This window comes from Vitis vinifera, chromosome 18, assembly GCF_030704535.1.
Source record: "Vitis vinifera cultivar Pinot Noir 40024 chromosome 18, ASM3070453v1".
Taxonomy (NCBI): domain Eukaryota; kingdom Viridiplantae; phylum Streptophyta; class Magnoliopsida; order Vitales; family Vitaceae; genus Vitis; species Vitis vinifera.
In genome coordinates this window covers 13,325,128-13,335,882 of record NC_081822.1, presented here as the reverse complement: position 1 = coordinate 13,335,882, position 10,755 = coordinate 13,325,128, and the positions used below count along the sequence as shown (strand labels likewise).

The following is a 10,755-nucleotide window of genomic DNA, read 5'->3' as shown; positions in this document are numbered from 1 at the left end:
TTGTATTTTTATTTTAATATATAATAATTCATTCATAATAAATAAATAAATAAACATAATACAAAATGAACATCAAAGATATCTCCATTGGATAGAAAACTTGAAGCTTAAGATCGTAATTGGTAATTATGATTTTTTTTTTTAAAAGTTAAAACCATAAGGGAAAGTTGTGTTTTCATGGGCCAATATGGTAATAATATTGTTTTTGGAACCCAGGTTTGTGAAATATGAAAAACATCTGTTAATGTGGAAACTTATATCAGATTCATGCACTCTAAGCCGGGTGTGTTTTTTCTACCGAGCTTGCCCCTCCAGGTATCCACGTCAGCAGCCCATCTCAGTCCGGGGGATTTTCAGAACCCAAATAATTCCAATTCCGAAGAAAACAAATTTCCATATATTCTCTGGAAAATCAATTCTCTGGAAACCACATTTCTCCTCCAAAATCAAACCCCCCAACCGTCCCTTAAGCTGAAAACAAACGCAGAAGCATCCCTCCTCAACTCCATTGTTTCTCTCTCTTCAATCCCATGATTCTAGAGAGAGAAAGAAAAGAGTTTCAGACTACAGCAATGGCCAAAGCGTGTGACTGATCATCCAAGCCTCTCCACAACTTCTCCTTACCACGCTTGAAATGGGGCAATCAGAGATTCCTTAGATGCATGAAACTCTCTCCAAATACCTCTAATTCTTCATCTTCCCTCATACCCACATCTGTGATTTCGTTCCAAAATGCCGAGACCGACGCCAATGGTGGAATCGAAGCCATTCGCCAGAAACTCATGCTCGATCTCAGAGAGGCCGCCGACAAGATGAGACACTCCATTTTGGAGGACGATTCAGAGAGGCCTTGTTGGATTTTGGATCGCATGAGCGGTTGTTCGATCTCAATATTTTTGTGTATTGGAGACTCATGAAATGGAAAAATGTTGTGGACATATTTAGAAATTGGGTGGAAAACTTGTGTATTGGAAAACTTGTGTATTTATTCATATTTAGAAATTGGGTGGAAAAATGTTGTGCATTTTGGAGGACGATTCACAAAATCTGAAGTCACAAAATGGCTACATTTCTCGCAGGTGCATTAAGGTAGTACCTGAGGTACATTAAGGTAGTACCTGAAGACCATTAAGGTAGTACCTTATGTGCATTAAGGTAGTACTTGAAATTTCTTATGATTACATAAGGTACCGTTGGAGTAACCTATGAGAACATAACAATGTCATGCTGCAATAGGTAATGAAATTAACTAATAAAAATCTGAAGCCATAGAATGACTACATTTCTCGCAGGTGCGTTAAGGTAGTACCTGAGGTACATTAAGGTAGTACCTGAAGACCATTAAGGTAGTACCTTATGTGCATTAAGGTAGTACCTGAAATTTCTTATGATTACATCAGGTCGATGGAGTCACCTATGACAACATAATGACGTCATGCTACAATAGGTAATGAAATGAACTAATAAAAATCTGAAGTCATAGAATAGCTACATTTCTCGCAGGTGCGTTAAGGTAGTACCTGAGGCACATTAATGTAGTACTTGAAGACCATTACGGTAGTACCTTAAGTGCATTAAGGTAGTACTTGAAATTTCTTATGATTACATAAGCTACCGATGGAGTTGCCTATGACAACATAACAACGTCATGCTACAATAGGTAATGAAATGAACTAATTGTGTCTAAAGTCATAGAAGAGCTACATTTCTCGCAGGTGCATTAAGGTAGTACCGGATGTACATTAATGTAGTACCTCAGGACCATTAAGGTAGTACCTGAGGTGCATTAAGGTAGTACATGAAATTTGTTATAATTACATACGCCACCGATGGAGTAACCTATGAGAACATAACAATGTCATGTTGCAATGTGTAATGAAATGAACTAATTGTGTCTTAAGTCACACAACAACAACATTTCTCAAATATGCACTAAGATAGTACCTGATGTACATTAATGTAGTACCTCAAGACCATTAAGGTAGTACATGTTTTGCATTAAGGTAGTACCTGATGCGATGAAACAATTCTGTCTTCGTTGACAAAAGATGTACACTACAAATTCCAACAAACATTACAAATTCACAAACACTACCAACAATTTCTACTAACCAACACATAATTTATGCATTTTAATTATTATTATTATTATTATTTTTATTTTTATTCTCAACATATATGATTGAATTATCAAGTTTTTCGCCAATATATGATATTGCCTAATTATATTCATCAATTATTACCATCAGTCTAAAAATCTGAATAAATACACAAGTTTTCCACCCAATTTCTAAATATGTCCACAACATTTTTCCATTTCATGAGTCTCCAATACACAAAAATATTGAGATCGAACAGCCGCTCATGCGATCCAAAATCCAACAAGGCCTCTCTGAATCGTCCTCCAAAATGGAGTGTCTCATCTTGTCGACGACCTCTCTGAGATCGAGCATGAGTTTCTGGCGAATGGCTTCGATTCCACCATTGGCGTCGGTCTCGGCGTTTTGGAACGAAATCACAGATGTGGGTATGAGGGAAGATGAAGAATTAGAGGTATTTGGAGAGAGTTTCATGCATCTAAGGAATCTCTGATTGCCCCATTTCAAGCGTGGTAAGGAGAAGTTGTGGAGAGGCTTGGATGATCAATCACACGCTTTGGCCATTTCTGTAGTCTGAAACTCTTTTCTTTCTCTCTCTAGAATCATGGGATTGAAGAGAGAGAAACAATGGAGTTGAGGAGGGATGCTTCTGCGTTTGTTTTCAGCTTAAGGGACGGTTGGGGGGTTTGATTTTGGAGGAGAAATGTGGTTTCTAGAGAATTGATTTTCCAGAGAATATAGGGAAATTTGTTTTCTTCGGAATTGGAATTATTTGGGTTTTGAAAATCCCCCGGACTGAGATGGGCTGCTGACGTGGATACCTGGAGGGGCAAGCTCGGTAGAAAAAACACAGCCGGCTTAGAGTGCATGAATCTGATATAAGTTTCCACATTAACAAATGTTTTTCATATTTCACAAACCTTGGTTCCAAAAACAATATTATTACCATATTGGCCCATGAAAACACAACTTTCCCAAACCATAATCACCACCAACGGTTTTAAATTTAAAGGTCAAAACCATAATTTATGACGTGGATGCTTATACAGTGGAAACGCGTTAGATTAGTATTAATTTGGAATGAGGTTTAGTTTGTGGATTTTTTATTTTTTTTAAAAAAGAGTTATTTTTGGTCAAAACACGCTAATTTATCTTTCAAGCGTGCGCAGGAACAGTTGGTCATCTACTGGAATGGTTGATTTTCACTAGTATTTTGTCTTGTTCTAGACCTCTAGAAGAAAACATTCAAGAATATTTTGGCCTTTTTGTAACCGGAAGCAGAGAATTATCTTGTCTTGTTCTTCCCTACTCCCTTTCTTTAAATAATCCTATCACATTCTGTCATTATTCATGTCTTATAAATTGCACAAAATCGTGTTTCTTTCGGCCTTCTTATTTATTATTATGAGACAATTCAAGCTGCAGTTTTTGTCTACAACAGTGATGAATTCTCATAGTTGACCAACTTAGCTGTTTCTCGTCATAGAACCTTCTTAATAGACCAACTAGGGGATTTTCAGGTTGACTCAACTCCGGTTTGGACGTAAACTTGGGGAAGAATGTGATCATTCCCGCCGTCTATAGTTGGAGGAATGTGTTGGGCTTCATATAATCATATCCGATCGTGGAAAGGAACAGGGACCAGGGTTGGATGGCATATCCTTCATGAGGAGGAAAGCTTATTTCTGTAGAAAGAACTTTGCTTAGAGCTAGACACAAACTTGAAAAAGTTCCAGTCGTTTGGAACGCTCCACTGAAAAAGAAATTCATTTAGTTACAGGGGTTGGTGTTTTTTCCATGAGAAACCATAGCTGAAAAATCCAAGGATCACAAGTAGGTTCACCAGGGACGCAGATGATAGCCTTCTCCTTTGATCAGATAGATGGTGGACGAATCAAGGTAAGGGGCTTGTATGCCATGGTTATACACATGAAGCAGGTCCAAGAAAATGGACTGAACAATTGGTGAATTAGTTTGGGTGTCCAGCAACACAAATTGGTAAACTAATCAATGGCCGTTACAACTCAGTTCATATATTTTTTCATCTGCAGTCCTATAAGCATTAGACTTCATACAATTTCATTGTCAAGTGACTTAGATCAGACATCTCCTTATATCCTAATTCTACGTTAAATAAAGTGGCAACGCAATATATACTGATCCTACATAGAAATATAGTTCATACGCAGCCAAAACAATACCTAGGCAAGCCAGATGCTGTAGCGATATCTGCAACTGAATAATCTAGACACCAGTCACCTCCATGCTGAAGCAAAAATCAAGCTCTTATCTTCCCACCCAAAATGGAGAGCACCCATTTCCTCCTTTGCTGTGTACCTTTCACTGTATTCCCTTATGAGTTTCCGGACTGTATCACTCACATTCTGACTCATTGGACATGAAGTGAAACCAGCCATCATCATCCTTGCCCTCCATTTCCCTGCAGCCTCGTACCGTTCTACTCTTTCTTCACCCTCACATGCTACAATGTTAACTATGTCCCGTGCCAGGCACTGTCTTTCAACATTCACTCTGTCCTGGCTGCCCCTGGGGAGAGTTGCATCAAGAGAGTCGAACATAGATGAGTAGTAGTTGTAGGCTTCGACAAATCTCGGGAAAAAAGGGGCTGTGTTTGTGTGCATGTCTTGTTCAACAATAGTCACAAGTTTTGGGTTCAAGCTCTTAACCATCCGGAGAAGCTGATCTCGCTGGTTTACTGTTGAGACGCTCTCATCAGGCATGTGGTGCAGCTGGAAAGCAAAGTTTACTACCAGTGCTTCTCCAGGCTTACAGTTGAGCATTCCCGGAGTGACATTTGAAGTCTTTGAAGCCACTGCTTGAAATTCAAATGACAAATTGAGATCTTCTGCTAGATTCTCAAGCCTCTGCCCAATGACTTTTAGGCCCCCTACAGCACGCTGGATTGAGTCGGGGTCGTCCACTCCAGTTAACCTAATGTGGGGCTTTTTACCTGCCTGTTCTGCAAGCGATTGTAACAGCAATATATATTGACTCCCTTGGTTTATTTCAAAATCTACTATATGAACTCTCTTCTCATCTTTAAATGTCTCTGTGATTGCACCATTAGCTGCTGTAAGTCCAAATCTAAAACATGGGCATACCTCAAAGAGGATCTGCATAGCTGAGAGCCGGTCCAAAGATGGGGGCTCTTTGCATTTCAGAGCTTTATAGAGGCATTTTCCAGAGGAAGCCATGCGAGCTGCAAGACCTTCCACCATGTAGGCTGCAATCCTCTGTGGAGGATCTCCTTGGATTGAGACTTTCTGCCGGAGTTCACTTATCATGGCTGATGCTCCATCAATGTTTCCTTCTGCAAGTGCAGCAGCACAATCAAAAAGCAACTGCTTGGTGGTCCGAGTAGGTATTAGTGATACTTCTTTGTTGCTGCTGATGCTACTTAGGTTAGAATCTGAGGATGAAGACTCCTTGGGTGAGTCATGGAGGAGTTCATTCCCAATCGGATCAGCCCAATCAGCATCAATCTCCATGCTTTGATCATCATCATCATCATTATCATCAAGAAGGGCTCTCTCCAATTCTTGAAGCTTCAATCTCATCTTGTCTTCATTGTAATTGATTTGATCTGGGCTTTCACACTCCAAGTAGTCTGACTCAAAAAATGAGCCTTCAGGAGTCATGGAGGAAACAGAATCAGCTATGAGCTGGTAAGAAGCGGTACCCTGTGGGTGAAATGGCCTTCCTGAAATGCCAGAACTAGGTGGGTGTATCAGTTCTTCTGTTGGAGAGTCAACTAAGTACTTTGGATCATTACTCTCACCACAGTAAGATTCAGTCATGTACACGATATTCCGCTTATCAGAGCGGAATATTTGAGTAGAAAAGCCAGGGCCCGTACTGCTTCCCTTGAATGAATAGAGGTTGGGATTACCATAAGCTTTAGCAGATAGCTCTGCAGATCTAACTAAAGACATGGTTTTCTTTTAATCACTCAGTTTTCAAGGGAAACTGGTTGCCTCTAGAATTAGAGTCCTCTGTCACTAGTGCCTGATGTGAAATTTCTGCTAAACCCGGTAAACTGCAACTTAAGAACAAATGTGTTTCCTTTGCCGAGAAGAAGCACTAAATAAGCACCTGATGCTGCAAATTCTCAATAGAAATCTCCCCGAAATGTCAAGGATGCCTGCATTCGACCAAACAAAACAATGGAGGAACAAGATAGTTCAGCAAATCATAATCAACTCAAGATATGTTTTGGAAGGTTGATGGATGAGAACTAGCTTTAACCTTATAACATAATGTACAGATAACTGGTATTCCATCCCATCAAATTTATTAGAGTTATTTTAGCATCTCTGTTTTCCATGCCAAAACTTCAACTCTCTGCAAATGAGGTTTCTCTCCTTCTAGAGTTATGACCGTTTCCCATCCTTCTATTACCAAGCCTTGTCTTCCATAAGCCTTATATTTTTTTGACAATATTATTATTATAATTATTATTATTATTATTATTATTATTTTTTGATTGGATATTATTATTATTACTATTTATAGGTAAATTTTTGTCCTCATTGGGACTTGAACCTGGAATTTCCCACAAACCCTCCCCATCTCTTTACCACTTGAGCCAGGCCTCAAGGGCTTGAGATAAATATAACCTTTTTTATTTTATTTTATATGATATTATGAATATTTTATATCCTAGGTAGACTTCAGCTTGACCAAACATATCATCCTGGGTTAAAAGATGACAATCTAAAAGGTTTCATATGGAGATCGAAGAAAAAATTCAGAGGGAGCTCAACATTGGTATCAGAAATTTCCCTTTCCAAATTACTTCAGTCTCATGGAAGAAGTTTAAGAGAATAGGAAAGGTTATTATATGGATGAAGAACAATTAACACATAGGAAAATAATTTGTGATTGTCAGTACCATGATTATCTGGCTGTGAAAATAAAAATGCCAATTCAGAATCACCATTTGAAGCAAAATAAGCAACACCTAAACAGATTATGAGAGGGTGTGTGATGAACAAAAATCTCTGAAGGTAAACTTTTGTTTTCCCATCATTGTTTAATCAAGAAAAGGGGTATTCAAGCTAAACCCTCGTCTTCAACATTATTACAAATTTTTTTTTTTGGATATTTGGTACCCTAATAGTTCAAAGATCCAATTTTTTCCTGTTCTTTTCCTGCTTCTTGGCCACTAAATTGAACACTGAAATTACAAAATTTTCCCCATGCTTCAAAAAACTAGCAATTAATTCTCATGACATGCATTTTTACTGTTATTTTAAAATGAATCAGCATAAAGTATTCAATGTTTTCAATATTATGGCATTTTTGTCAGCAAAATCAAATCATAATTTACCAGGACACATTCAAATAATTTGCACCATACAATTCCAGAGGTTACCTAACTTGGAATCAACTCTTTAGTCATCCTGGATTGGTACTATATCAACTCAAATACAGTCCCACAAAGCATAGGAAAGAAGTTCTCGCTGATGCACAACAAAAAAACTCTGATTTCACAATATTCTGGTCCTAGTTATCTTGGGAAAACCAAAAAGAGGTCACATTCTAAGATTAAATTATCAAAAAGCTTTTTTGGGGTCATCAGACATTTTTCCTCAGCATAATGGAGTCATGTCTGCAAATGAAATACACTTGTTCCATCACCATCAACTTGACGCCCATCAAGAAGTATATAGGCAGACAACATTCATCTCAGAATCTATGGAGATTATAGAGTACAAACTAAAATATTGGAATGGTATGATTTTCAAGTCCTAGTTGAGAGTGTTTCAATTTATGTATGAAGGGCATCCCTCAGATACCAATTGAGGCCAAGAAGAAGATAAAACCTTCAAGCTTCAAATTCCCCTTTAAAATAGCAGTCAGATTACAACTTGTGATGGGTTATGATAAAAATCAATTTTGAAATTAAGTGAATATGGGAAAGTAGCCAACATCATCTTAAGAGAAAGATCTCTCTTCAGCCTACCTCCCCCCCACCCACCAACAAAAAAGGAAAAAACAAACCATGATTATACAAAAACTGAAAGACCAACAGGATTGCAGAAAAGTTTACAAGTCAAGTTACAAAGAAAACTGATTAAAAAGCTATCTGAAGTCACAAAAATATCAGTCAAAAAACATATTTCTTTCTCCCTCACACAGGCCACAACAATTTAAAAACAACAGAAGAAAAAAAATTATCAGAAAAGCCAAAAATTACAAATTGAGGTTGGAGCAAACAGAATCATCTCCTCAGAAGGAGAGATCTATGACCAAGTAAATAGAAAATAGATGGCAATTAAGCTCATAAGAAACAAGGGTAAGAAACAACATATACCTGAAGCAGGAGCAAGACCTCAACAGGAAGCAACAGAGATGAAATCAGTATTTATAACCTGAAAATTCATAGATACCCAGATGGAGATGAGCATCAGAACCGGCTTCCAGGTAAGAGCAAAGTTTGGGTTTTGACCATGGATCACGTAAAAGTAAAAAAAAAAAAGCCCTAAAGGCAAAATATACCTCTTTATGGCATCTGGGCATTAAAAAACTTGCAGATTGTGAGGTTTGGTAGGTTGAAAAGCAATAAAACACATAACAAACAAAATAAAGATAGCAGCACAGGAAGAATCAACTTGGAACAAAAGATAATTAAATTAATGAATCAAGACCCGAACGAGGAAAAAAAAAGCTTAAAATATTTAAGGTTGTTGAGAGGGGTTTGAGCTACCCAATAAAGAATTTGAACCGATCAAACATCCAAGACCCATTTAGAAAAGTCCATCCCAAGAAAATCCCATCTTCTGGAATCTGAGAAAAGAATGAGGAACTCACCCAATGTTCTTTTTCCTTCGAGAGAAATTTCACAACTCCTTCCTTCAACCTTTGCAAATTATGTTTTTCACTTTTTCTTCATTTTTTTCTGTTTGTCAGAATCTTTATACCAGCTTGTCTGACTGAAGTTGTTGACGGTGCCATCACCCATGGCCTCTGCTCATGTGGTGTGCTCCCAATGCACCAAACACACCCATACCTTCTTTCATCACTCCATCCTGACCATCCAATCTGCGGATTGCCAAAAAAGCAAAACACAACACCATCCGATTTAGGACATGTGTATGGCAAGGGTGAAACTCGGTAGATATTTCATGATGCAAAGGTGACGTGTGTGACAAACATATAATTGAATAAGGCAGCGAATTTTCCAGCAAAGAATCATGACATATGATGAAAAAGTCAAAGGTTTTCAGGTCCTCCATCAATCTTTACGTGTAGTGCATTGGTCAAACACGTGTAGATGTGAAAAGACGGATGAATCCTCCAACCGTCGACTGGCTAAGCAGGGAATTGCAGGGAAGAGAGGGGCAATGGAGTCATCAGGCGAAAGAAAGAGAGCTTAGCCTGTGGGCAATGGAAGAGAGAAGAAGGCAGCAATTTCCAAGGTTGGAAGTGGGAAATGAATAATTGGGAGAAAACCAATGATAAGAGAAGTAGTGGGATTAGGCATGGCAGAATGGGAAAAATTCAAGAAGCCATAGATTAATCTCTAATTTTCTATATACATAATGTGTTAATCATACACCAACTGTCTTATCTTGTACAAGACTCTCAACATTTTTGTCCTCCAACTCAGCCAATGACAGGGAGATCAACTATTTTGAATTCCTTTTTATCATGATCTTGTACCCAATATGTGTGACTATTGTAGCCAATTATTTTTTGCTACTTGAGTTGGGTTTCAAGTAGATTTTTTAACTAAAACTTGATTTAATAATTTAATATTATTTATTATTTATATCATTTTATAATTTTTTTAAATTAATTTAAAATATCTAATTTAATGTATTAATTAATTGATTATTTATGTTCTATATTTTAGTATAGATGAATGTAAGGTTTAAAAACATTATTGGTGGGTTTAAAAAAACATTAGTGGGTATATACAATTCAGCTTGGATTGGAGTTAAGTTAATACGATAGGTATTTTTTTTTTTCAATTATGTAGTATATATTTTAATAATTTAAATTTTTTTCTTTTAATTTTTAAACATGAATCTCACTTTTTATAATGATTATGTGAATGTTTTTATTTGAAGTGTTTTAATTAATGTATTTTTTTGTAAGGAAGAATAACTTATCAAATGTTTTTTTAGAAAACATGGCAAATGTTTTTATTTTTATTTTTATATATACCTTTTAAAAGTGTTTTTTTTTAATTTTATCATTTTTTTATAGTTAAAAGTATTTTTCAAAAGCATTATGAAAGGAGCTCTCAATATGGATCATATAAAAAACATATTTCTATTCAATAAATATTTTAAAATAACAAAATTATCTTCATTTTTATTAAAAATATTTTATATATAATATTATAAAAGTGAGTTTATTATGGTTTCTATATAGAGTTTATTTAGCAGTAATTCTAAGGAGTACTTTTTAACTTAAAAGATGTTTTTGAAAAAAATTAGGTATTTGAAAAAATTTAGGAAATACTTTTATAAAATATAAAAAATCACTTATAGTGTTTTTTGGAGAAACACTTTGATAAGTGATTCTCCTAAAATTTTTTTTGGAGAAAATACTTTCACTGAAAACAATTTGAGTAAAAACATTGTCAAATGAATTTTAAGATTGCGTTTGATAATGATTTTAGGAA

At 36.4% G+C, this 10,755-nt stretch overlaps 1 protein-coding gene across 4 annotated transcripts; it reads right to left on the bottom strand.

Moving 5' to 3' along the window:
• Positions 1 to 4,098: 4,098 nt before the first annotated feature.
• On the bottom strand, positions 4,099 to 9,630 carry LOC100253954 (scarecrow-like protein 1). Of its 4 annotated transcripts, none has more exons than XM_010666567.3 (3): positions 8,622 to 9,630; positions 8,437 to 8,494; positions 4,099 to 6,261 (listed from the first exon to the last, which is right to left on the bottom strand). In XM_010666567.3, the coding sequence occupies exon 3, from the start codon at positions 6,050 to 6,052 to the stop codon at positions 4,355 to 4,357; it is 1,698 nt and encodes a 565-aa protein (XP_010664869.1). In that variant the 5' UTR covers positions 6,053 to 6,261; positions 8,437 to 8,494; positions 8,622 to 9,630; the 3' UTR covers positions 4,099 to 4,354. The 4 variants fall into 4 exon arrangements, with proteins under 4 accessions (XP_010664869.1, XP_002266415.1, XP_059590440.1 ...); XM_002266379.5 differs by having other exon boundaries at positions 8,934 to 9,630; XM_059734457.1 differs by having other exon boundaries at positions 4,099 to 8,494; positions 8,934 to 9,630.
• Between the last annotated feature and the right edge of the window lie 1,125 nt (positions 9,631 to 10,755).